At 43.3% G+C, this 27,980-nt stretch overlaps 2 protein-coding genes across 5 annotated transcripts; one reads left to right on the top strand and one right to left on the bottom strand.

Annotated features, from left to right (window-relative positions):
* The first annotated feature begins 738 nt into the window (after positions 1 to 738).
* LOC117507602 (protein NLRC3-like) lies at positions 739 to 27,695 on the top strand. 4 transcript variants are annotated; one of them, XM_034167433.1, is made up of 14 exons: positions 3,315 to 3,459; positions 3,784 to 3,965; positions 4,093 to 4,296; positions 7,310 to 7,355; positions 7,453 to 7,545; positions 7,666 to 7,782; positions 10,174 to 10,252; positions 10,609 to 10,810; positions 10,957 to 12,760; positions 21,453 to 21,626; positions 23,916 to 24,089; positions 24,302 to 24,457; positions 25,971 to 26,017; positions 26,503 to 27,693. In XM_034167433.1, exons 3-14 carry the CDS (start codon positions 4,224 to 4,226, stop codon positions 27,075 to 27,077), a joined length of 3,540 nt encoding a protein of 1,179 aa, XP_034023324.1. In that variant the 5' UTR covers positions 3,315 to 3,459; positions 3,784 to 3,965; positions 4,093 to 4,223; the 3' UTR covers positions 27,078 to 27,693. The 4 variants fall into 4 exon arrangements, with proteins under 4 accessions (XP_034023325.1, XP_034023324.1, XP_034023326.1 ...); XM_034167434.1 differs by lacking the exons at positions 3,315 to 3,459; positions 3,784 to 3,965 and adding an exon at positions 739 to 846; XM_034167435.1 differs by lacking the exons at positions 3,315 to 3,459; positions 3,784 to 3,965; positions 23,916 to 24,089 and having other exon boundaries at positions 4,005 to 4,296; positions 26,503 to 27,695.
* Positions 2,493 to 3,225, bottom strand: LOC117507603 (28S ribosomal protein S15, mitochondrial-like). Its single transcript, XM_034167437.1, is given in 4 exon segments — positions 2,493 to 2,649; positions 2,652 to 2,772; positions 2,774 to 2,968; positions 2,970 to 3,225. Coding segments are annotated over 4 exon segments (648 nt in total). The 5' UTR covers positions 3,186 to 3,225; the 3' UTR covers positions 2,493 to 2,533.
* Positions 27,696 to 27,980: the final 285 nt, after the last annotated feature.

Genomic DNA, 27,980 nt, shown 5'->3' with positions numbered 1-27,980 from the left:
GGCGCCAATTTCACCTTTTCTTCTTCTTCCAGTTTACTGTCGACCTTTGTGCTTCTGAAGCTCGTAAGTAATCTACAATCTCTACGTTCATATTCTGTCGGTCAATATGACATCCTGCTCTGGAGCGGTGGCTCCCATCGGGTCGGACTCTGCTGCGAATGGAGCGTAAAGTGTTGCTCCTGTCAAGAGAAAACTCATGTCAACATCCTCTTTTTCTCTCTCTGTGCTTGGACAGTGAAGGATGAGAATGACATCATCCCTTGTTGGACCGCAGCCCGCAGCTGACCACGCCCACCGCCCGGCGAGAAAGGGCGGTGTGGAGCTCCGCCCACCCTGCGGCTCGAGATCCCCGAACCGATCGGTATCCTGTCGCTGGAGCCAGTCCGTTCGCAGGGGGCGGGTCTTCCATGGTGGCTGGGGACTCGCTCTCCTGGCAATCTGATTGGCCATCAAGTGTGCTTTCTCAATTGTCATTGGCTATTTGTAATGTCAATCATTGTGCTGATTGTCATCCACCGTAGTAGGATCAAACGGAAACAAAACTGAAACATAGGCTAAGACTGAACTGTGTATGAAACTCTATGAGACTTTTATTTTGACACAATTTGAGGAAGTGGTTCAGCGGCTGCACTGATGAAATGCTGTAGCTTCACCGATCACGGACTTTCCTCGTTGTGTTGACAGCATTCTCTACACCAGGGGGCAGCACTGCACCGTTTGTCTCATTTCCGGGTTGGAGAGTCGGAGGTGGATCTCAGAGTTCGACTGAATTCTGTCTGTTTTGTCTTTTGGATTGCTGTCTGCGTCTCTTTGTCTCTGTTGTCGGCCGCTGGTCATCAACTAAAGGTTCTTTTTAACTTGTCAATGACGTCATTAAGTGTTTATTGTATTTCTCGTCTATTCGCCGTCGGTCTTCAGATTCGCTCAGAGATATTATGACGCCGACAGACTTTAGATTTGAGTGAAGAAAACGGCCTGATGAACACTGAGTTAAAACTTTGTCGTCTTCTTGTTTGAACTCATCTTAATAACTTGGCCGTGTGCGCAGACTGAACTGTGTGTCGGAATCCTGAAGCTCGTGTCGAGTCCTGCCGCGAGTCGAAGCTCCTGCTGTTTCCCAGAAATCACGACAGGCGCCAGGAGACGTGCAGGCTGTTGATTTTTGTTTATTTTTATTCCAACATTTTTATTTGGCATTTCGAGATACAAAAATGAACACGTATATAAATGCAGACAACTGATCCAAAATAGAACATAAACATCAAGCGTGTTTTTTTTTTCTTTTTCTCCTCTCCTATTCCATTTTCGGAACCTTCATGTACATGACAAATTGAAAGTAAAAACACAAATGCCAAATAGACAAATTTAATCTGGAAGCCACATTAGTCATCACAAAAGTCAAACTCGATGTTCTCAGTAGATTTGGAACCAATAGTCAACATACGAGGTCTGTTAGAAAAGTATCCGACCTTTTATTTTTTTCAAAAACCTGATGGATTTGAATCACGTGTGCTTGCATGAGCCAACCTTGAACCTTCGTGCGCATGCGTGATTTTTTTTCACGCCTGTCAGTTGCGTCATTTGCTTGTAAGCAGCCTTTGTGTGAGGATGGGTGGAGTCTCTCGTCGTTTTTTCTTTGCAAGGAAATGGCGGAACAACTGGAGCAGCGCGACTGCATCAAACTTTGCCACAAACTGGGCGACAGCCAGGTGGAAACCATTCGGATTATTCAGACGGCTTTCGGTGACGATACTCTGGGCATCACACATATTAAGGAGCGGTACAACCGGTTTAAAGACGTCCGCACAACAGTGGAGAGCGCGCGCTCCGATTGGCATCAACACGAAACGACCAGATCATTTCCAAAGTGAACGCTGTGGAGATGTGTGACCCAGCTCATGCCCAGCTCTTCCACCATTCCGAAGATTCAGATGGCTTTCGGTGGCTTTTCAGTCGTGTGACTATCCGAGAAATTGTGGATGAGCTGGGCATGTTACAACATGTCCTGTGAGGCTTCATCACGGAGGCGCTTTTGCTGCGCCCTCAGCTTCGTGCCGATGAATTTCGCTGCAACTCTTTTCATGGCCAAATCTTCTGTCACAGTGGAATGTGCCAAAAAAGTGCTGATGTCTACCTCTTCCGCAATTTCTTGAATAATCACACAACGGTCCCACATCTCCACAGCGTTCACTTTGGAATTTTCCGGTCGTTTCAGCATGTTGATGGCCGACCGGAGCGCGGCGCGCTCTCCACCGTTGTGTGGATGTCTTTAAACCAGTTGTACCGCTCCTTAATCTGTGTGATGCCCAGTTCTGCCATTTCCTTGCAAAGAAAAAACAACGAGAGACTCCACCCATCCTCACACAAAGGCTGCTTACAAGCAAATGACGCAACCGACAGGCGTGAAAAAAATCACGCATGCACACGAAGGTTCAAGGTTGGCTTATGCAAGCACACGTGATTCAAATCCATCAGGTTTTTGAAAAAATAAAAAGGTCGGATACTTTTCTAACAGACCTCGTATATTGCATATTTACTGCATCTCTTCACTTTTGGTCTCAGCTGTAACTTTAGAGGCCAAGCTTTGCTTCATCTTCAGCTTCTCCTCAGCTCTCTGTTTCTGTACTTCCTTAAAAACCTGAATACAAAGGCCTTCTTGGCCAGCCAGCGATGAGTGGCCCATCTGTAGTACTCTGGAGGGAAGGTGTAGGTGATGCCAAGCTGCTCACAAACCTTCTCACAGTCTTCATAGTGAACCAATCTCAGTTTTTTTCAAAAGCTTCTTCCTGTGGTCCACAGCCAACAGCATCTTCCTCTTATTAGCTTTGTCCTTGTGATGCTTTTGTAGGTGTTCACGGCGGTTTTGGATCATTGCTGTCAACTTCACCACCCTGACTTCCACTGAGTCACGATCAGTAGGATCCCTCTGGACTTTCGCTATGAGCTGTTCTTTTTTTAACCTCAACTTTATCCCTCTTAATTGCCAACTTCAATGAAAGAAGTCGCTTGACAATATCATCAGTCGTTGCAGCGAGGGGAACAGCTAAATATTCCTTCTTCAGCATAGTGGGAGGAATGTTGCTCAGTTGGCTTTTTGGCACCGTCTGTTGTTTTGGTGGTTGAGCAAAGTGCCTCACTGGTGGATTGATAGCAAAACATCTAAACCCACACCTGAGTCTCCACATTAACGCAGAGCTGCATGTAGAACGAAACAAAACGCCTGCTGACGACTTCAGAACACTTCACAAGGCTAAACCTGACAGCATGTTTGAAAAATACCTCACAAAGTATTTCAAGTTTAGATTCTCAACGGAACAGCTGCTCGACCCCTACACGAAGCTCGCCATCTTAAGCAGACTAGCGTAGGCTGTTTATTGGTCAGGCCTCGGCTCGGAGATGACGTCACCAAGTCTGCGCTGCTGAGTTTTGCTTTGATCGTGATTTCAAATCAAAGATGAGGTAAAGAAATGATGATTTAATAATAAAATGATTACCAATAAGTTGTCGACTGAAGCTGCAGCTTATTTTTACACAGCAAATTAAACTCATTTAATTTTAAATGAATCAGAAACAGAACAGATTGATCTGATGACTGCCTCACGTGTCATCACCTAAACATTATGACTTTTTAAATCCATTCATCTGTCAAATTTTTTAAATCTGTTGTTCCTCCATTAATAGAAGGATAAATTCAGATTTAAATGTATTCAGTTGTCTTCAGGATGAAACCAAACAATATGAATGTCTGCATGAGTTACTAATTTAGATTTGGTCCTTTTTTAGTGGGCGTGGCCACAGCTGGTCTGATCCAGATCTGCGTGTTGATTTGGCACAAGTTTTACACCGCCTCTCTGATGCAACTCCATATGACGTGGACAACTGTTGAGTTCATCACAATGTGGACAAATTCTACAACTAGATCAGAAAAAGTCCAACATTCAGTCTGGAGCTGTGTGAAGTAAAAGGTGTAAATCATGTCTCACTCAATGCTTCATCTAAAATAAAAAAAGTGTGGACCTTAAACTGTTCTTCACAATATGAGTGAATGTTGAGGAGCAGTGATCTGTGTGATCTTCTCCTGTTCTTCTTCAGTCTGCAGGCTGATTTCCACAGTCAGAGTTCAGCAGCCAAATCACTGACAGACAGCACGAAACATTTCCTGGACCGCAAGAATCCAACCTCAGGAGACCCACCGCAGAGTTCTGAGAGGGAAAACAAAAACCATGAAGAGGAGGAGGGAGTGTCCCTCAGAGTCTGAAGGACATGAAGACACCAAGAAGGTGATGAAGGGTTGTGGTAAGTGTCAAATAAATAAATGGTCTGCATTTATATAGCGCTTTTCCATCTGCATCAGACGCTCAAAGCGCTTTACAGTAATGCCTCACATTCACCCTATGTCAGGCTGCTGCCACACAAGGCGCTTACTACACACCGGGAGCAACTTGGGGATTAAGGACCTTGCCCAAGGGCCCTTAGTGATTTTCCGGTCAGGCTGGGATTTGAACCAAGGATCCGCTGGTCTCAGGCCCAATGCTTAACCACGGGACCATCACCTCCCCTAAAGTGTCAAAAATAATCACAAAATTATTTCACTTCCTGTGAAAATTGCGTCGTCCCAGTTTTATTTTGGACATAATAAATTCATTTTTTGTCAAATTATTTGTTGTAACTATATTTAGCTCATAATTCACATTATTAATTAATGACGTCACTCAGCTGTTAACGTCTCTGTCTTTTTAATTTGGTAACCTTTGATTTAGTCATGAAGATCATTATATAGGTAGATTTTAAGGTCAGGGTTAGCAGCGTGTACTGGTGAAAAAGTTCAGTAATTTTTGTCAGTAATTATAATTATTATATATTCTAGTCTCATTGCTTGTAAATGAAAATGTTTCAAATATTTTGAGTTCTTGTCCACACAGAAATGAAACCTTCCCAATACTTTTTCTTTGTTGTTTTCAAAAAGTGTTCGTAAACACGGCACAGTTTCAGAAAATATCTCCGTCCACACAAAACAGAGCGAAACCGCACTGAAAATGCTGTAGTACCTATTCCAGGTCTGTATGTGGTGCTGTAATGCTTCCACAAAAATGGAGAAGACGTGTAGTGTGTACATAACCGGTGTGAGGAGCTAATCGATGTATCAGCTTTATGAAGCAGCGCACAGAGAAAATAAAAAGTTTTATTGTCACCTGTTGCGTCCTTTCAGTTTAAAACTGTTGTCCACATGAGATGGCCTTGTTTTTGGAAGAATTTAAATCCTTAAAGTATTTCCACAGGAGCATTTCCTGCACCCGGTTTCATGAAGCAGTCTAATCTCGTTTCATCAAATAAACTCACTTAGTTGACTAAGTTTTTAGTCGTTAGTTGCTGCACAAAGCGTTTAGTCTCAAAAGTTTCACATTACCCGACTTAAAGTTTTGCTCCTGGTACAGAGGAGGCTAGGCCCAATCTCAATTCTCTTTTGTTCCCCTTCCCCTTGGCCCTTCCAATACCCCTACGCCTACCCCTTCAAAACAAGGGGTAAGGCAAAGGGGTATGCCTCTAGCCCTATGAATTGAGACACCCCTCCACCTTAGGAGAAAAAAACCTGCCCGTCTCAAATTGCCGTCTTCACTGTTTGTCAACATGGCAACCGAAGCACAACTTGTTGCAGTAGCCTGTTTGCTCTTTTTATTTTCTCGCCTTTCTGCATAAATGCAAAGAAATAGAAGAAGTCGCAGATTTCTTCGACACATCGCAATCATGTCGGAGAATTTTGTGGTATTAATAATTAATTTGATTAATTTGTAATTTATAATAGTAATAATAATAACAGTAGTATTAATAATTAATTAATTAGTAATTAATTTATGTTAATAATACAAATAATCATTAATAATAGTAATATTAATCATGTTAATTGATTGATCATTAATTGATTGATTAGTAATTAATTAATTAGTAATTAAAATAAACACTTGAAATATATCAGTTTGTGTGGAATGAATGTATACATTATACAAGTTTCACTTTTTGAATGGAATTACTGAAATAAATAAACTTTTTCATGATACTCTAATTATATGATCAGCACCTGTACGTATGTATGTTATGGGCTGCATCTGTAGTTCTCTTAACCTTATATTTCCTTTTTCAAATTCTTCCATTTTTTGCATCCAGCCCTATTTCCTTTAGAAATTTCCTTGACAAATAATAGCAGTCTATTAGGACGTCAGGTTATGTGTTACACATATACATGTGTGTGTATATATTTCCCAACTTACTCCCATTGATGAAATGTCTCATTTTCTGCCTGAAAGCTTATTAGGAGACGAGTGTGTTCAGGGCTCCCTGTTTGTTTACAAAATACACACGCTTATACAGACCTTGAAACCCAACAGCAGGGGTCGATATTATCCAAAGATTTATGAACATACAAATTAACATGCTTATCCTTTATCATGATTTTCTCCATTGTGAGATATAAAAGTGTCTTATCGTAGCGTGCATGTGTATTATATGCATTATAACAACTCAGCGCACGAGCGAAGTTACGATATTCTTCAGAACGACAGTATACACAACATGCATCCAGCAGCATACACGTTGCTGTCATAGACAACTGCCTGTAAAGTATATTGGCAAGTTATAACTTTCTAAACAGCGTAATTTGTAATGAAAGCCGCTTATTTTGTGCAGCTCTTTCGGTGCCATGTTTGTTTCTTTGGAGACAGCAGTCAGCTCCTCTTACCCCTCCAAACGGAGTGAATCTGCATGCACACTCCGTTTGGAGGGGTTTGAAGCTCTCTGTCTACCCCTCCACCTCGCTCCAAAAAGAGAATTGAGACACCCCTTTGTCTCTCGTGCCCATGCAAAACGGAGGGGAAGGGGTAAGGGAAAGGGCCAAGGGGTAGAATTGAGATTCAACCTCAGTTTATTTTTGTCAACAAAACTTCAGTGTCTTACCTCAAAACCGGCGGCTATCATGTACCACCACTTGATGGAACACTCAAGAGGTCCCCTGCGTTGCTCGTAATCCTCCAAAAGGAGGAGCTTCCTCCACTTTTGGCCACAGTTTAGCAGACGACTGTCATGTGACGTGTTTGTGACAGTTGTCACATTAACCACCCGGTGTCACTGTTACGCTGAGCAGCGTTGTGTGCACAAATGGTTTGACAGAAGCGCAAAGTCTTCACAGTACCTGATAGCCATATTTTAGTCTCTGGTAAAAATGGCGACACATCAAACTGTGGGTGTAGTTTGTCATGTGACCCAGAAGAATGCTGGGAACTCCTGTGTGACAGCATGTTGTTGTGTCTGTGTGAAGGTGAGGACACAGAGGAGGGGCCCTCGATCCAGACCAGAGCTCAGAGGTGAGACCAGGATCTGTGACTGTGGACCATGTCAGAGCTCTGCGCTCACATCGCCCCACCATCATTATTCACGCTCGGTGCTCTGTGTGTGTTCCAGGTCACAGTGGGGTCGAGCACGTGGGCCTGAACCCAGCTATGTGTCCATGAAGAGTGACAGTTCAAAGGACATTTGGACTGATTTTAAACGGAGGTATTTATATGATGGACATTAAACTGACCTGCTGTAAAGATATTTACAGTTATTTGTCCTTCAAACATTATTTATGATCATGTTTTCTTTAAGAAATAGTTGGTGCTGTTTGTCTTTCAGCGTTCATCAGAGTCCAGACCCGTCTGGACCTGGACCCAGCTGTGTGTCCCTGAACAGTGACTGGTCCATGGAGAGACTCCCTCTTTTTAAAGGACAGCATCCCTCTGCTGGACAGACGTGAGCTCTGTCTGACACCAACATGTTTCTGTCTTTATGATGTCATGATTATTCATCCTCTGAATTTGATCATAAACAGGAGTTTTAATTAATTAATTAATTAATTAATTAATTAATTAATTAATAGTAAACTAAATTGGCTTGAAGATGAGACTGTTGGACTGGAGGACTTGCAGACATGGACACAGCTGGTGTCCTGGCAGTGTGGGACTTCTCCTCTTACCAGACCCTGGAAGTTTTTGGGGGTTGACCTGGAGCGACCAGAGTCCACAAGAGGAGGTGTTTGACATCTGAGGACAGTGTGATCTTCTTCCAGAGGAGTCGTAGTGCACTGCCTGACCTGAGGGGACACACAGAGACTTTTTATTTTTTAATCCGGGTCCTGTACTCTGGGGATTGTTGGTGTACTTACAGAGGAGTTGAAACACTTTGTTTATCATCAAATCATCACAAGTCTCCACAAGACGTTAGACACATTTGAGGACATAGTCACACTGTGTGATCCTCATCGTGGCCAAGCACCTTTGACCCCAAACTCCAGCTGGTTTGACTCGTGTTGAGGGCTCTGTGCTGAACCTGGTCCACTTACAGAGAACCTTCAGGGAACGGTTCAGTTGGACTCGGCTGCTGGCCACATGTAGTATGACGACTGCCTGTGCACAAGACAGTCCTCAGACATCTGACATGACTTCATTGAACACTTCCAACAAATATTTGTCCTCCTTGGACCCGACAGTCTTCACTTCATTCAGGAGCATTTACAGATGAGGTCAAAATGATTCACCCCCAAAATTCACAAGTGCTGTTTGAACAGAGCAAAGGATTTTCAACGCAGCGTTTCTAAACATCCTGCTTTGATTTTGGACGCTGACGTTATTTTACTTGTTGCTTCCCAGTGTTTTCCCGTGACTCGAGTGTCTCCTGTTGGTCCTCTGAACCACCGTTTTCTTCTCCCACAGTCCTCTGGAAGTCTGTGTGCCTTCTGGCCTGTTTCTCTGTGTCTCTGTTTGTACCTCCGTAAACGATGCATTCCTTCCCATTGTCCGCTTCAATCTTGATCCGTAAACATGATGGACTCGAATCCAGATCAGGCACTGAAATAGGACTTACCCCAGTTGTCCCCTGAACCTTGAGGACTTAGACGGTTGTTCCCGACCCTGTCAGACAAAGTCGCCTCTAATGACCAGTTCTCATCACCTCTGGGTGATTGTGGAATTCATCGTCATGAAAGAGTGAAAAATTTTTTGGTGGGATTTTAGGTCCAACATTGTCTTTGGACCTGCATATTCAAGAGGTGACCAAGATAGACCGTCTTCATGTCCACAGCATTTAAAGGACTCGACCTGGTGATGTCCAATGGACCCACACTGATTCATGACTGTAATCTGTTATTTTGTGGTCTGATCCATAAAAGTAGATGTTCAGAAAACGACAACCAGGTTTGAACCAGACTGAGGACGTTTGGTCGTGTCTCTCCCTCAGTCGTCTTCTTGTAACGACAGGAGCAGATTCTCAGTTTTTGTTTGACATCAGATGCTGAATTTGGGACAGAACTTGTTCAATCTTGTGACCCTCACGTGTTTAAGTTGTTTAAACGGGCAGAAGACAAATGATTTGACTGACGTTTTGAGAAAAGCTTGTAGTTGGACAGAATATATCAATTTCTACAGAAAGGACAGAATTTACATCTGGAAACTGTGAGGGAACTTTCCAGCCTCGGTGTGGAAAAGTCACAGTTTAGACTTCAGGGTCCTGAACCTCATTGGATTCTTGGACCCAGTGGTTGTCAAGGTCCACAGCTGGTTTGCTGCTTTCAGGACCATCTGATCTGGACAGAAAGAGACGACTTTGAGGAAATTGTTTCCGTTTATGGTGTGCAGAGATTTCCCGACATGCTGGAGAACGGACTCAGTGAGAGCGACTTAGAATCCCATAGAGGGAGGAGATTCATTGGTACCAGCGAGCTGTAAGGAGACAGAACAGGACGTGGACATCTGTCAAATAACAGCAGCTGCATGAACAGATCCTGAGTTCCTGATCATTCAGTTTGATCCTCACTGCAGACACCAGAAACACAGACAGGAAGTTAACATTTAACATCTTCAGTCAGGATCAAAGCTCTTCATTTAGTGATGCTGATGGAGGAGCCGTCACTGTTTCTGGCACGGCGGGCCGTCCTGCCAAAACTGTGGAAGGGAAACACAACCAACAGGGTCAGCGTGAGTTCCTGTGTGGAGAGACAATCAAGCCCACTGTGGGACTCTCAGGGGACCAACAAGAAGACCATGAAATCCAGTTTGAGTGTTCAGACCAAGGATGCAGGTTGATGTGAACTTGAAGCTGTTTCTGTTCAGACATCATGTGAGTAAACTGTTTCTGATTGGTCCACAGAGTGAAGCAGCAGAGCTCAGAGGTTCTCAGGGTTCCATCTGCTCAGCAGCATCAAAGACGCCTGAACCACATGTTTACGGTCTGTTGACATCCATCTGATGTCCTCATTGAACAGTTTGTTCATAATGTCTCCATTCTGCAGCAACAAACACTTTGATGATGTTTATTCTCTCATTGATGTTCATCAGTGCATCATTCATGGATTGATCAACACTGACTGTTATTACTGTTATTACTGTTTAAAGTGAGTTTTTTTTTAATATAAATTCAGAAAAATGATTTAAAGGATTTAACTTTTCATTCTGTTTTTAATTGAACTGGATTTTCTGAACAAAATCCAGATAATCTCACACAGTGAAAATATAATGTAGAGACAAAATCCACACTTGTAACAAAGTGATGAGTTTCTTCATCCATGTTGATGTTCTGCTGCAGAACATCGAGGAGAACATGTGGATATTTATGAAAAATGAGCTGAAGATGATCCAGAAGGTTCTCCTGACAAATGATGCAGAATACTTGGAGAGTCAGAGTGAGGATGAGGAGCAGAGGAGCATCCGACTGGTTTTCCTGGACCTCACAGTGGCCTTCATGAGGAGCATGAATTACGAGGAGTTGGCTGACTGTCTGCAGAGCAGTAAGAGGACTTCTGTCCACATTTAACACAGACGCTAAATGATGTGATGTTTGTCCGTTTGAAATATATTCATGTGTGAATTCTGTCAGGGAAACACGAAGTGATGTCATCATTCAGTAACTGATCTGTGCTGTTTGTTCTTTCAGGAACTCGTGCTGAAGTTTGTCGTCGTAAAGTCAAATCTAAGGTGAAGCAGAAGTTTGAGCGTGTGTTTGAGGGGATCTCTAAAGCAGGAAAGATGACTCTTCTGAAAGAGATCTACACAGAGCTCTACATCACAGAGGGCGGGGCTTCAGAGGTCAACCAGGAACATGAGGTCAGACAGATTGAAGCAGCATCCAGGAAAACAGACACACCACAAAGAACCATCACATGTGAAGACATCTTTAAAGCCTCAGCTGACACACAGCCACCAATCAGAACAGTGCTGACAAAGGGTGTGGCCGGCATCGGGAAAACGGTCTTAACACAGAAGTGGACTCTGGACTGGGCTGAAGGACGAACCAATCAGGACTTCCACTTCATATTTCCATTCACTTTCAGAGAGCTGAATGTGCTGAAAGAGAAGAAGTTCAGCTTGGTGGAATTTGTTCATTACTTCTTTCCTGAAACCAAAGAAGCAGGAATCTGCAGCTTCCAGCACTTCCAGGTCTTGATCATCTTGGACGGTCTGGATGAGTGTCGCCTCCCTCTGGACTTCCACAGCAATGACATCCTGACTGATGTCACAGAGTCAAGCTCAGTGGATGTTCTGCTGACGAACCTCATCAGGAGGAACCTGTTTCCCTCTGCTCGCCTCTGGATCACCACACGACCTGCAGCAGCCAATCAGATCCCTCCTGAGTGTGTGGACATGGTGACAGAGGTCAGAGGCTTCACTGACCCTCAGAAGGAGGAGTACTTCAGGAAGAGATTCAGAGATGAGGAGCAGTTCAGAAGAATCATCTCCCACTTGAAGACATCACGGAGCCTCCACATCATGTGTCACATCCCAGTCTTCTGTTGGATCACTGCTACAGTTCTGGAGGACGTGTTGGACACCAGAGACAAACCAGAGCTGCCAGAGACCCTGACTGAGATGTACATCTACTTCCTGGTGGTTCAGTCCAGAGTGAAGAAGGTCAAGTATGATGAAGGAGCTGAGACAGATCCACTGTGGAATCCAGAGAACAGGGAGATGATTGGGTCTCTGGGAAAACTGGCTTTTGAGCAGCTGCAGAAAGGGAACCTGATCTTTTATGAAGAGGACCTGATAGAGTGTGGCATCGATATCAGAGCAGCCTCAGTGTACTCAGGAGTCTTCACACAGATCTTTAAAGAAGAGAGAGGACTATACCAGGACAAGGTCTTCTGCTTCGTCCATCTGAGTGTTCAGGAGTTTCTGGCTGCTCTTTTTGTCCATCTAACCTTCATCCAGTCTGGAGTCAATCTGCTGTACAACGATCAAACATCATCCAGAAGGTCTGAGACGTCTGAAGATAAACTTGAACTAACATGTCTCCATCAGAGTGCTGTGGACGAGGCCTTACAGAGTCCAAATGGACACCTGGACTTGTTCCTGCGCTTCCTTCTGGGTCTTTCCCTGCAGACCAGTCAGATGCTCCTACGAGGCCTGATGAGACAGACAGACAGAATCTCAGAGACCAGTCAGGAAACAGTCGAGTACATCAAAGAGAAACTTGATGAGAAACTGTCTGCAGAGAGAAACATCAATCTGATCCACTGTCTGAATGAACTGAAGGATCATTTTCTATTGAATTACATCCAACAGCTCCTGAACTCTGGAAGTCTCTCTAAATATGGTGTGTCTGGTTCTTATTTATCAGCTCTGGCCTTCATCTTACTGTCCTCAGATCAACATCTGGACGTGTTTGACCTGAAAAAATATGAACCTTCACATGAGGCTCTTCTGCTCCTGCTGCCAGTGATCAAAGAATCTACAAAAGTTTTGTAAGTACAGAGACACTTTGACATTTGAACACTGGGTGTAACAGATCACAGAACTCACAGATCAGATCAAGACTTAGTTACGGTTCTGATCGAGATTTCAAGTCGCGGTTTGGATCATTTTCATTTCACAAAAAAAAAAAGATTATGGGGAGACAAAAATAACTGAGTTCTAACTGAAAGAACAATGAAAACAAGACGCACAGTTTGTAAAGAAGAATTTGAAACCGTTTGTTAGATTAAATTACAACATGAACAGTGATGGTGAATAAAAATCACCTTTGACAACATCATAAAAAACAGACCGGAGTTTCTAACTTCAAATTCTTTTTCAACATGAGGATGTCTCCATCATCTGGTTAGAAGGTAAAAATCAGAATAATAACTTTATTGGTGTCACTCTTTCCGGATAAACACCACTCAGCAACATTTGGGAACTTTTTTTTTTTTTTGCTGATGATGTCACAGCTCACACTCACTGATCTGAACCATCTCAGTGAGATCAGCGCTCACATTCCATCCTCATCTTCCTCATGGTTGTTGGGTATTTTCTCCTCCAAACATTCTTAAAACCTTTAACAAGACAAACAGAGTCAAGAACCACCAGTGAGACAGAAAGTCAAATTTATCTCACGAGGAGTGCAGTCAGGCTGTACACCAAGGCTACACTAAAGTCTGGCCTGCGCTCCTGCTCTTTTATTGGAGAAGCCCTAACCACGTCATAAAACTTGTCCTAAGGGTGGGGGGGACAACGCAAGACAAGTTTCTTCCCGTGACATAAACACATACGTCAATAAGTGCAGCTGTAAGGAAAAACAGTTTCTTTCCTTTAATCTTATCGTCGAAGGTCAGCACATCCCGTTCGTTTGTTGCACTTATCATCTGTTCTGCATCTGCCTAGAGTGTCCTGTTCTTCACACTAAGCATCACATATCACAAGGCCATAAATTCACAACGGTCAAAATAACCTCCAGTTCTTTACTCCCAGTTCAGACTGACCCCAGCATGCTAAAACGAAGTTGAATAATATGTGCATTCTCAGGGTTATCTTAAGACTGGTGCAAAACAGCACAATAACGTTTTCATAAGAAAGAAGACAAAGGTACAAATGTTTAACAGTGATAAAAATATATATATATATAAAATCTTTAACATTTCCCTCCTGTTATCACTTGTTAAACATATAGTAGGCATCACCTAGCTTAGCACTTCTTTTGAGATTTTCAATAAGAGGTTCATCATGGTATGTTCTACAGGCTTACACCCCAGAGGTTATGTCATCATTGTCATCATCATCGGTGTCTGGGTCATCATACTTCCATTGGTCTGGGTACAGGTCATGAGAGCCCTCTTCCTCTTCGTCGTCGTTTTGCCCCAGGAGTGGATATGAAGCTGGTCCCCCTCCTGGTCCTGGACCTATTGCTGTGGTTATCATTCTATTTACAAGGCCTCGAAGACATGGAATACAACAACATCCACACAATGTTAGAATCGCAGCAAATACTGCTATAGACACTAATAGTGAAGAAATCAAAGACCTCCATTTTCCCATCCCTTCCAGCCACCAATCCCAGCCTTCGGTGCTTACTCCACTGTGCTCTTTCATCTTCCTGTTCAACGTCCTCAGCCCGTCGATGGCTTGAGTGAGGCTGCCATCTGCAGCTGTGTTGTTGGGAATGAATGTGCAGCATTGTTCTCCGAACATGGCACAAACACCTCCTTTTTCTGCCAACAACATATCCAGAGCAATACGGTTCTGGAAGGCCATAAGGGACGTGGCTTCTAACTGTGAATGGACAGCCTTAAATCCTTCCTCAGTCCAATTTCCTAATTTCTGCACATTGTAGTGGATGTAGTTTATTCTGTCTACGTTCTTATTAATTGAACACCACCAACAGATGGAGGATTCGAATCCAGCTGCTATCTGATCAGCCAGTTTATACTCGTCAGGCACTCCTCTGGGGACTCCTATCGCATCAATATATGTTGGATCTCCCACTCCTTTCCAATCTCTTTTTACTCTATGTCTGATTATGCCTTTCTGCCAGTCTTCAGGAATAAGAGAGGCTGCATATGTCATAACGTCTTCAGGTGTCATGGGCATGGCTTTAACTGGTAACAATAATGATATAAATGCACAATAACCTGACACATTTCTTGGCAGTCTGTCAAAAATTCTGTTATCACCACACCACCACCATACGTCACTCCTACTGACAGGTTTGAATGTGGGAGTACTATGGACCACATTCTTACACCAGGCAGTGTGGTTTAAGCTACCCAAAGTCTTACTTGTCCCTGTCAAGTTTACACATGTATGGTTTGCATGCCCAACTTTGCTTGAAAATAAAGGTTTAATCTTAGTCAATTTGGTCAATGGATAGATCTTGTCCCACTTAGAACAATTGTTGTTTGCTGCATAATAAGGACTGTCCATGGGGTCCAGGAACCCTCGTTCTTTTCGTTTTTTTCTTTTGCCATTTCTACACACTACAGCACACCTATGTTCAGAACAGTGGTTTCTTAATGTCTTCTGCTAGCTTTCGTGTCTAACCTGGATCTTAACACCAAGCTAGTCTTATCCTACTGCTCTTACTGTTTGTCTGTGTCTGCAGAAATGACTTTCTTACAGTGAGTTAAATGAATCCATGTACTTCTTTCCCCAATTTTCAAGGCTGTGGGTGTTGTGAGTAGTACTTGATGGGGCCCTTCCCACTTAGGTGAATGCCAGTGTTTTCTCTTGATGCTTCTTATCAACACCCAGTCTCCAGGTACCACTTTAGGGTCATCCTGTGGAGAAATGGGATCATCAGTGTTTGAAACTCTCCCTCGTTGTCTTTCTAACATAATCTGCCAAATTGGCTTCCTCAGGTACATCCCAAATTTGCCCATAATATGGCAATCGGTATTTTCTGCCAAACAATGTTTCATACGGTGTCAACCCCATGGTACTAGTTATGTTTATATACATTTTTACCAAATCTACACAATGTGTCCATGGTCTGCCTGTTTCCTCCATTGTCTTCCTAAGTCTGTTTTTTACTGTTCCATTCATCCTTTCCACTAATCCGGCACTTTGTGGATGATAAGCACAATGATTTTTGAGATTAATCTGTAGCGCTTCTCCTACGTATTGCACTATTGTATTAACAAAATGCGCTCCATTATCTGAATAGACTGTTTCTGGTATTCCAAATCGTGGAATGATGTCTTTGCACAATGCTTTAGCCACTGTAAGTGCATCTGCATGTTTTGTGGGGAACAATTCTACCCATTTTGAGAACGCATCAATTATGACTAAACAAAATTCTTTTCCTTCATGTTTACTCAGCTGTATATAATCCATATGAATCACTTGAAAGGGATATTGTGGTGTTGGAAATTTGCCTCTTTGGGGTCTCAAATTGCCTTGTGAGTTGTGTTTTGCACATGTCATGCATGCTCTACAATGCTGTTTTGCATATGCATCGAACCCATAAAGACAAAAAATAGATTGCAATTGCGATATCATACCCCCTGATGAGACATGCGTCACGCCATGGCTCATGATAGCTGCCCATTTAAACATATTTTTTGGCAATATGGGTTTCTTTTGTGGTCATAAGTACAAATCATTTGCGAATGTAGCTCCTTTGTGTAACCACATCTGCCTTTCTTTCTCAGGTGCCTGCTGTTGCATCTCAGCAAGCAGTATGTGACCTAAGTGCAAATCTGGAGTGGTTTCCTGTACAACAAAAATAGAAGAAGCTGCTGCTGCTGCCGCCTTCGCAGCTCTGTCAGCAAAATCATTTCCTTGTGAAACTATATCAGAGCCTTTGGTGTGAGCCGCACATTTGCATATAGCAATTTGTTTAGGCAATTTCACAGCTTTCAGTAGTGCAGTTAGGAGAGTGGCATGAGTCACCGGCTTTCCAGATGATGTCACCATTCCACGCTCTTCCCACAGTTTTGCAAACGCACTGTGCTGAAAGCGTACTGGCTGTCTGTATAAATTGTTACAGCCGTACCTTTAAACAGATAGCAAGCTGCAGTTAAAGCAACTAATTCAGCTGCTTGTGCTGAAAATGACGATGGCAATGAAGCAGAATCCAATACTTCTGAATTTGTGACAACAGCATATCCAGATTGTGTTTGTCCATAAGCATTTTTAGTGGAAGAACCATCCACATACACAATTGTACTGTTTGGGATGGGTGTGTCCTGGAGGTCTGGGCGTGCTTTCATACAGACTGTTGCTACATCAAGACAATTGTGCGGCTCACCATCCTCAGGTAAAGGTATCAATGTGGATGGATTCAATGTTGTACAGCGCTCTACCGTAAGGTGTGGTTGTGATAATAGCAAGGACATGCACGAAAGATGTCTTGCTGGGGACAAAAAGCTCATGTTTGTCTGCAACAGGAGTGCAGAAACTGCATGTGGAACTTTCAATGTCAGCTGATGGAATAGAACAACATTACTGCTACTTTGAACAGCCATAGAGGCTGCAATTACAGCTCGCACGCAGTGAGGCAATGCACTTGCTACTGTATCCAATTTGGAAGAATAATAAGCCACTGGTCGTAATTTTGTACCATGTGACTGTACTAAGACACTTGTCATGAAATTATTTTTACAATCCACTGTTTGAGTAAATGGTTTACTATAATCTGGTAGTGTCAAAACTGTAGATGACACTAACGTTTGTTTTACTTTTACAAACGCTTCCTCAGCTTCTTTGTTCCATTCCAACACGGTTGACATTGAAATATCATCTTTGTACATCAAATCAGAAAGTGGACTAGTCAATTCTGCATAGCAGGGAATCCATGCCCTGCAGTAATTAGTCAGTCCAAGAAATGACATCATCTGTCTTTTAGTTTGTGGTTTCGGAGCATATAAAATCGCTTCCTTCCTGTCAGACAGGATAGTACGCCCTGTGGCTGATAATTCATGTCCTAAATATTTTACTTTATCCCTACACAACTGAACTTTGTTTTTACTCACTTTGTGGCCATTATCAAATAAAACATAATAATGCTACTGTGTCAGTTATGCAGTTTTCTCGTGTGTCAGAGGCAATCAGAATGTCATCAACATACACTAATAGTTGGCTATCTGCCGGTGGAACGAAATTGGCTAAACATGCTGACATGACTTGAGAATAAATAGTTGGACTCTGCGTAACCCTGCGGTAATCTGGTAAATGTATATCGTTGTCCCTTAAAGGTAAAAGCAAACCAGAATTGACTATCTGGGTGTACTGGCACAGAGAAAAATGCATTACTTATGTCAATTACTGAGAAACTATTAGAATTTGGTCTCAGCGAATTTAACAAGGTGTGTGGATCTGGAACACATGGTGCTCTTTTAATCACAGCAGCATTTACTGCCTGCAGATCTTGAATCATTCTCCACCCCACTGAGGGCGGAGCCTTTTTTACAGGAAATATGGGTGTGTTACATGGTGAATCTGGGCATGGCACTATTACTCCTGCTGTTAACAAATCCTCTATTACTGGCCTGATTCCTTCGATTGCATCAGGTTTCAATGGATACTGTCTTACACATGGTCTGTATTCTGTTTTTGGTCTTATAACTACAGGTTGTGCATTTTTAATCAGTCCTACGTCTGAAGGACCTGTTGTCCACAATCCTGATGGTACTGAAGAAAGAAGATCATCTTCTTCAGGACTCAACTGAAACACTCAGGATTGTGAAGTGGACACATCAATATGTGTTCCGGCTGTCAGCACTAATGAGACATTAACTGGGACTTTATACAATTTAGTTGATGGGCTGAACTCCGTTCATGGTCCAACTCTGCTCCAATCAGTGGCTGACAAAGCTGTCATGACTATCAGTCCCAAATCTTGCCATTCTGTCAAATATGGTTTACAAAGTGACACGTAATGGCATACCTGTGAATCTCAATTTTAAAACATCTTCAGTGGCACCTGTCACTGTTATGACAGCTGTGGAGTTGCCATCATGAATCAAATCTGTCATTGTCAGCTTCACAGGTGAAATGTCTTTCAATTTTTCATAGTCACCATCCGGACCTGGAGGATCTTTATGCCACATTGTGACATGCAGGTCAGGTGGTGACATCTTTTGTTCAGGATGTTTCAGTAGGGCTGTTGCTTGCAAAACGACATCTTTACCCCATCCTGCAGCATCTTCTTCAGAAATGTCAAATGTATAGTAATAGTGGAATGTGGGGTCATCGCTTTCTTCTCTCACCATGTTAACACCACCTGTGCGCTGAAATATGGGTGTGTTTCTTCCAATGTGCCTGTAGGCAGTCCAATCCAATGTTTCTGTATCCAAGCGTTTATATCCTTGTTGGAATGCTGGATCAGAGCGTTTTTCAATTGTTGTTCATACACTGGTGTTCCTGGCACTATGCCACTGTGGACCTTTACACTCTCAAATCTGCATCTAAACTCTGTCCATGGCTCTCCTTCTTTCTGAGCTGTCCTGGTAATTTCAGTATAATTTATTTTTGGTCCTACTGCTAAGTCATAATGCTGTGGTTCGTCCTCTACCTGAGGATATAATGATTTTCCAGACGGTCCTGCCGCCTGTTTCTGAGGTTCTTGTGGTTCTTGTTGTACTATTACATCTTCCTCTGCTTTCCCTACTCCTTTCTTTTTCCTCATTTTTTCTAGTCTCCTTTTCTCTGCTTCCTCCTCCCAAAACGCCACTAAATCTGCCCCTATTGCTTTTTTTTTTTTTTTTTCTCATCACCTTTATGTTCCTTTTCTAACCTTTCCTTCAACTTCTGAATACTAGTCAGGTTCAGTCGTCCGTCAAAGTCATGTTTATTTATCCAGGTCTCCAATTTCTTAGTTGCCTTTGGATTTTTTGCTTCCATAAATTTCCAGTCGTCAGTTGATAAATTTCCCTTATTTTTAGACGTCTTTCCCCCCATTTTTATTATTATTCTTTGTTATAATTTGGGCTTCAGACGGGGGCACACCTAGGGTGTTCTAAATCTGAAGTTTTCACTTTCGTTGGACGTGACAATTAATTTGCCGTCGTGTGGTTGATTCCTTTCACCTCCCCGTAGGAAGCAGAATCACTTGCCTTTGCTTCCACACACACGGTTGCCACTTACGTTGTCCAAAGTATTACACTCTCACACTTTTATTCTCAAAAACCGGTATTACTTCGTATTTAAAACAGAGGAGTCCGTACCCTCCTTCCGGAATTTAACTACGTGCGTCCTTCGCTAACCGTAGAGGAGTCCGCCCTCCTCGCGGAGTTTAACTGCTTTACATTAACAGACGATTCCACGCCATCGTTTACGGAGTTTAACTGTTTATGTGATCACACTTTTATTCCCTACCGGTACGCGTATATAAACAGAGGAGTCCGCACCCTCCTTCGGAATTTAACTACGTGCGTTCCTCGCCATCGTAGAGGAGTCCGACCTCCTTACAGAGTTTAACTGTGTTTCATTAACAGACGATTCTGTATCATCGCTTGCGGAATTTAACTGTTTATGTGATCTGATCACCACTCACTCAGTACTGTTACAAAGAAATTTTACTCACTGACTCGACTTCCTGTCTGTCTTCTTCGGGAAAATCTCGTCAACCAGACGATGCCACCGGCGGTCGACAATTGCAGACACGATCAATCGATCGGACCTTGGCCAAGGATTTACGTCTGGACTTGGCGACCCCCGCCGGACACCTCCGGTATTGTTGAGATCCCGGACGTAGCCCCCAGTCAATGTTGGGTATTTTCTCCTCCAAACATTCTTAAAACCTTTAACAAGACAAACAGAGTCAAGAACCACCAGTGAGACAGAAAGTCAAATTTATCTCGCGAGGAGTGCAGTCAGGCTGTACACCAAGGCTACACTCAAGTCTGGCCTGCGCTCCTGCTCTTTTATTGGAGAAGCCCTAACCACATCATAAAACTTGTCCTAAGGGTGGGGGGGACAACGCAAGACAAGTTTCTTCCCGTGACATAAACACATACGTCAATAAGTGCAGCTGTAAGGAAAAACAGTTTCTTTCCTTTAATCTTATCGGCGAAGGTCAGCACATCCCGTTCGTTTGTTGCACTTATCATCTGTTCTGCATCTGCCTAGAGTGTCCTGTTCTTCACACTAAGCATCACATATCACAAGGCCATAAATTCACAACTGTCAAAATAACCTCCAGTTCTTTACTCCCAGTTCAGACTGACCCCAGCATGCTAAAACGAAGTTGAATAATATGTGCATTCTCAGGGTTATCTTAAGACTGGTGCAAAACAGCACAATAACGTTTTCATAAGAAAGAAGACAAAGGTATAAATGTTTAACAGTGATAAAAAAATATATATATATAAAATCTTTAACAATGGTTCAGTATTTTTGTCACGTTTGGAGCTTCAGTCTGTCTGCTGCTGACCACAAGGGGGCAGACTGTCTGCTTTGAACTTGCGTGCACGTGAACACACAAAAGCTTTTGCTGCTCACAATTTCACTGAAACTCTGCATCGAGATTTACTCCGTTATTCCTTTAAAAACAACTTACAGGGACAATAAATCTGTATTTCACACTGTGATGGAAACTTTGGAGTTAAATCACAGTTCATATGTGAGCTGAACGGGGGTGGGGGGGGTCATCTGTCATCTGTTCCATCGCTAATTTGAACAGAGGCTTAGTTTCTCTGATTTTAAAGTGAAAATCTTTCTTGTTTGGAATTGTCTCTGCAGGTTATCTGGCTGTAATCTGTCAGAGAGAAGCTGTGAAGTTCTGTCTTCAGTTCTCAGCTCTCAGTCCTCCAGTCTGACAGAACTGGACCTGAGTCAGAACTGGCTGCAGGATTCAGGAGTGAAGCTGCTGTCTGCTGGACTGGAGAGTCCACATTCTCACCTGGAGACTCTCAGGTCAGTATTTAGTTTCTGCTTCAAAAGGTTCAAAACGTCTCTCTGAATTCTAAACTGTTTCATCAGATTCAGTTTCACATCAACGCTCAGATATGTCATCTGAACCAGAACTAAAGGATTTCAGTCTCTCCTGATAACACGGCAGGGTGGTGCAGCGGGTATCACTTGTCTCACAGCAAGAAGGGCTTTGGTTCAATTCCCACCAAAGTCCAGGTCCAGTCTGTGTGGAGTTTCCATGTTGTCTCTGTGTCTCCACTACTGCAGTACTAAATAGAAGTAAGCAAGTAGTTTTTCTTTCTCTGGAGACCAGGTGACTGACCCTCATTATTATCCACACTGATTCATTGATTGAATGTTCAACTATCCAGGTCTGATGCTTCTCTCCAACTTCATTTTACATCAACAAACATTCTCAGGAATCGAGTCCACGTCACTCCAGACAGCTCAGTCCACTCAGCTTGAGTTTGACTTTTTACCTCCAGACATCATAAAATGTTTTTTTTTTTTGTTTTTTTTTTTTATACTTTCAGAGATAATTCATTTCATTTTATCCATGTGGCCCAGGCTGCTAAGCTAACATTAGCTTCTTCTTCAGGACCCTGGAATCTGAATAAGAAGGAATCAGGAATGTATCATCTGCAAACATTTTTGACAAATTATTTCCATCAATAAAGGCCCCTTTACACACAACACAAAGTTGGGTGAATCAGGTCACAACAGGCTGGATGATGGCCAGGCCTGGATGAACCCCAAAAAATTCTAGCCACCGTCGGGAGGGACAGACGGTCAGACAGCCACGTATGGATGCCGTACGATCCCACAGCGACAAACACAGTTTGAGCACCGTGAGAAGTGTTATACCACATCGTGCTGTCACAGCAGCGGAAGCAATTAAATGTACAAATGTTCCTAAATTGAAGAAAATGTCTGAGGGCAAAATAATGAGACCATAGAACATTATAAGAACAGTGAATGTATTGTTTAAATGCTCATGGTAGTAAAAAAGGAATTAATGAAAGCACACAAATGAGATCAAATAAAATGAAATAGACATCCCCCTCTCCCTATCACACAGAGGTCAGGACAGCGAAGTTCACGGCTGCTGAGGGCCACCTGCCTGGAACAGCTGAGCCACACGGACATGTTTTATACGGATCCACAGTGAATTGATCTCCAGTAACAGATCAGGAATATTGGTCCTTGTATGTCATTCAGGAGTTATAAATCCTAAAACCCAGGGGGTCCTGGGTTTTATCCCCCCTGTGAAAACTGCCTGTGTGGCTTCAGACTGACTCCTGCTTGGATTGCTGCTACTCCAACAACAAAAGCTCACACTCACATCTGCAGCTTCATGTGCCCCTTGTTGTGATGCATGTGCATGCTGGCTGCGCTGTGCTGATGCTGTTATTTGTGTCAGAATAAAATAATGACCCAACTTTGTTGCACAGCTGATTTTCTGCAGAAATGGTGACACCAGGCCTCTGTTTTCATGCTGTTTCCTTTTCATTGAACTTTGGGTTCAGTGGGACGAACTGAGTGTTTGTGCGCTCCAACACACTGCTGCACAGCGCACGTTCAAATGGAAATAGTGGTGAGATTTTAAGTGATCTGCCATGATCCACAGGAATCACTGATGTGGATGATTCTTGGCACTTTATGAAAGAACAGAATGAGTCTGCTTTCGGTGGAGCGCACTGTGAATATAAAGGCTGTGAAGATAAAATAAATTTTACTGAGCGGTGAAAATAAACACACATTCACACGGTTCTTCTGTGTGCGTTTTTAGATTCTGAAGTCCAAACTGTCCACATGCAGTCAGAACGTCTTGCTCGGTGCTTCTTGTCCTGTGGTGTGTCAGATTTATCACAGTCATGTGATAAATCTGTCCAGAGATCATCAAGCTGCACGCCGTCTCCTCCCAGGTTTTGGAGCAGACCGGGTGATGTGAAGGCTGATGTCAAATGTTCTGAAATCAAAAGTATATTATGGCTTTAAGAAGGACCTGAGTAAAAGTAGAAACAGGTTTCCATCAGGAAGGTGAAACGTTTAATGGTGGCCAGCAGCTGAATTCCAACCACACAACTAACATTTATAAAATAGATGATTGGCATTTGAGGATCAATTTCACAGCACGTGACTGTATACATCTAAATCCACTGAAGAATCATGTTGGACTGAATAAAAACACCTTGTGTTCACAGCTGGTTTCTGGATCCTGTCTGAGGTGCAGAACGATCTGAACCTTTGCATGACGACACAGATCTTTTTCTTGTTGATTTTTGTCTTCAGGCTGAGTTTGTGTGATCTGTCAGAGAGAAGCTGTGAAGTTCTGAGCTCAGTTCTCAGCTCTCAGTCCTCCAGTCTGACAGAACTGGACCTGAGTAACAACGATCTGCAGGATTCAGGAGTGAAGCTGCTGTCTGCTGGACTAGAGAGTCCACACTGTCACCTGGAGACTCTCAGGTCAGGACTCATCCATGTGTGCAGCAGCTCCATAAATCAGAGTGAAGCTGCAGCTTTGCTCCCTGTCATGTTGTGTGAGTGTTGATAGATCTCTGTCTGAACCACAGTCATGAGCTCATCCTGCAGCAGACATCAGTGTGTCCGTGCTGCTGCAAAGTGGGGACGTCCTGACACTGTCCTCACATTGTGTCTGCTGGTTTGTGTGTCTGCAGGCTGTCAGGCTGTCTGATCACACATGAAGGCTGTGCTTCTCTGGCCTCAGCTCTGACCTCCAACCCCTCCCATCTGAGAGAGCTGGACCTGAGCTACAACCATCCAGGAGACTCAGTCAAGCTGCTGGATCCACTCCGGACTCTGAACTCTCTCAGGTATGGACTGGGTCTGGTGGAGGAGCTCCGTGTGGTTCCTGTGGACCTGACACACCAAGCTGACCTCAGACACGTCACACTGACAAACAGCGACTCAGCAAACTCTCTGTGCCGACTCATTGTTCCTGTTTGACATGAAAATGTGACAGATCCAGCTGATGGTCAGCTGACCTCTAACATTCGTATGTGTATGTTCTGCTCACGTGTTTGAGGAAATCATTTGTTAGTCGTTCACACATTCTGGTGTAAAGACAAACAAAAACAGTCATCGATCATTTTCACTGTCAATCTGTTCAGAATCACATGTTTCAAACAGGAATGGAGACAAAAAGCTTAATTTCTCTGAAGCAGGAGTCACCAACCTGCTCCTGGAGATCACCTGCTGCCTGCATGTTCTCCGTGTGGACCTGCTGCAGCCACAGCTGATGGGTCCAGTCTGGTGTTTCCTCACAGGCGTCACATGAAAGAGCTTCAAGAAAAGCTTCTTCATGGAACATCTCTGAGCTCCAACAAAACTTTGTTGCGTTTTTAGGGTGAAGAATTCAAAGATTGAGGTTTGTGTCTCCAAATTCCTGCAGTTTTTCAGCATCTGGACCATTAAAGGTTCACTTGTTCTGGATGATAAAAAAAATCTTAAAGTACCATCAGTGGTTCTGCAGTAAATCATTAGTTTCACAGCCAGTTTTCTTTGGAGATGAACACATGAACATTTTCTTGGACTCCATTTCCATCAATCCTTCAGAAATCCAAACAGTCTGATACTGTGGAGTAAATCTGTGTGCAGCAGGCAGCTCTCAAAAACTGAGTGACTGAGAGTGAGGGAAGCCACCAAGACAGCCAGACAGCTCTGAAGGACTTATAGGCTTCTGTGGCTGAGATTGGAGAAACTGTGCAGAGTGAAACATTTTTCTGAGACAGAAAATCTGATCTGGTCCCTCTGTGGACTTGTGGACACCACCATCTTACGAAGGGATCACTCACTAATACTGTATGGTGATTGGTCCAAATCAATGTGGACGTCATTCTGCACCAACTAGAACGGAAAAGCACCAAATTTAAAACAGGATTTTTAAATAAAAACTGCAGGAAATACATTTTTCAAACATAAAACTTAAATTTAGTTCTTGATGATCTTTGAAATGTAGTTTTAGTTCTGGAGGATTTGCTCCAATATGAGGGGACATGTACTGCCTGCAGCTGATTGGCTGAACACACCTGACTTAATGAGCAGTGGGTGGAGCCTGGAGAGTCAGGTGACCTCCAGGAGCAGGGTTGGTGAGCCCTGATTGGTTAAATCCACTTCAAAAGATTTTCACCAGAATCAAACCTGAAAAAGCCAGAAGTTGTTGTTTGCTGCTGATCAGCACAGTTAGAGGTGATCAATAATCAATGATCCATTTGGAGCGATGAGTGTGTTAGAAGAGAAGAACTAAAGTGTGTGGATGAGATCAATGTCATGTTGACGTTTCCATGATTAAAGACCATGTGTTGCTCCACCCCCTCCTCCTTTCAGGGTGGATCCAGGTGGAGTCCGATGGCTGAGACCAGGTCTGAGGAAGTGTAAGTGTCTTTGTACTTTGATCCATCTGTTTCTATAGAAACCACCCTCTGTGACATCATCATTCAAGTCCTACTGACACTGAAGCAGAGTTCAACATGAATGCACGTCCAATCCACATGCGTCACACGACTGCTCTAAATGTACATGTTGAAAATAAATTCAGTGTTTTCACACTTTGATTTATTTGTGGCAGAAACAAAAACAACACTGACGTCACATGTTGCTTTTTCTTTTTAACAAATTAATATTTAAGTTCAACATGAGTTCAACATGAAGGCTGCAACAAATGATCGATTAGTAACTGTACCGTTTTCTGGTCCTTCAGATTTCTGTGAACTGATCGATTGATAACTGTGTTGTGTTGATTGATGAACTGATCAATTGATTACTGTGTTGTGGTGTTGATTGATGAACTGATTGATTGATAACTGTGTTGATTGATGAACTGATTGATTGATAACTATGTTGTGTTTTGTTCCATCAGATTTCTCTGAACTCTCTCTGGATCCAAACTCAGCGAACAGAAAACTCAAACTGTCCAAAAACAACACAAAGGTGGAACATGTGGACGAGGATCAATCATATCCTGATCATCCAGACAGATTTGACCTTTGCCCTCAGGTCCTGTCTTCAACTGGTCTGACTGGTCGCTGTTACTGGGAGGTCGAGTGGAGAGGACGTGTTTTTATATCAGTGACTTACAGAAGAATCAGAAGGAAAGGAAACAGAGTGGACTGTGAGTTTGGACGTAATGATCAGTCCTGGAGTCTGATCTGCTCTGATGGTTCTTGTTACTCTGTCTGTCACAATAACAGAGAAACAGATCTTCCTCGCTCCCTGTCATCCTCTCACAGAGTCTCAGTGTTTGTGGACTGTCCTGCTGGCACTCTGTCCTTCTATGAAGTCTGCTCTGACTCTCTGATCCACCTCCACACCTTCTTCTGCACGTTTACTGAACCTCTGTGTGCTGGGTTCAGTTTCGGGTTGGGCGACATGCTCAGCTTAATGTTCAGGTTGAGTCCTGATTTCGGTTCCTCTGTGTGTCTGTGTGGACTGTAGGACGGAGAGTCTCCTCCTGTGGACACAAACGCTCGATCATGAGTGTTTGGACAGTAAATGTGCAGCTGGTTTGACTTTGATGTCTCCGTTGTTATAAACTAACATGATTTTTGGTGCCCCCTTATGGCTGATGTATGATCCAGACACTGGCGTTTTTTTGGTTCTGTATCAGCGACATTGTGCCTTTTAAAATGTACAATTAGCCTGTGCAGTGTTACCACACAGTCCAGACCAACATCGGCAGAGCCCACACTGTGCCAAAACCCAGCTTGCTGGACTTGGACTTCTTCAAACAACTGAACCGAGTTAATTCCAGCCGACAAGAGATGGCAGCTGTGGATACATGTGAGCGACGAAGCTGACGGAGCTATTCACGGAACGTCCCAAGAGGAAGCGAGGGAAGAGAGGCGGGCTAAAGGCTAGTGCTACCAGACCTTCGCTGCCTAGTCTGTTACTAGCTAGAGTCTGATCCTAGGCTAAAGCCTAAAGCTACCAGACCACAGCTGTCTCGTCTGTTGTGGGGGGAGGTGATGGTCTAGTGGTTAAGCATTGGGCTTGAGACCAGAGGATCCTTGGTTCGAATCCCAGCCTGACCGGAAAATCACTCAGGGCCCTTGGGCAAGGTCCTTAATCCCCTAGTTGCTCCTGGGGTGTCGTGGGCACCTTGCATGGCAGCAGCCTCACATCAAGGTAAATCTGAGGCATTGATGTGTAAAGCACTTTGAGTGTCTGATGCAGATGGAAAAGCGCTATATAAATGCAGTCCATTTACCATTTACCTGCCTAGTTTGTTACCAGCTGATGTCACTCTGAGACTAAAGCTAAATAATTAGCTTTTAGCTGCAGAATCAATCACTGTCAAGCTGAGTGTTTGACCTATTTTTGTTGTTCATTCAGCTGCTC

This window comes from Thalassophryne amazonica, chromosome 3 (genome assembly GCF_902500255.1).
Source record: "Thalassophryne amazonica chromosome 3, fThaAma1.1, whole genome shotgun sequence".
NCBI classification, from domain to species: domain Eukaryota; kingdom Metazoa; phylum Chordata; class Actinopteri; order Batrachoidiformes; family Batrachoididae; genus Thalassophryne; species Thalassophryne amazonica.
Note: the sequence above shows the minus strand (reverse complement) of the source record. Positions and strands in the feature narration are given on the sequence as shown.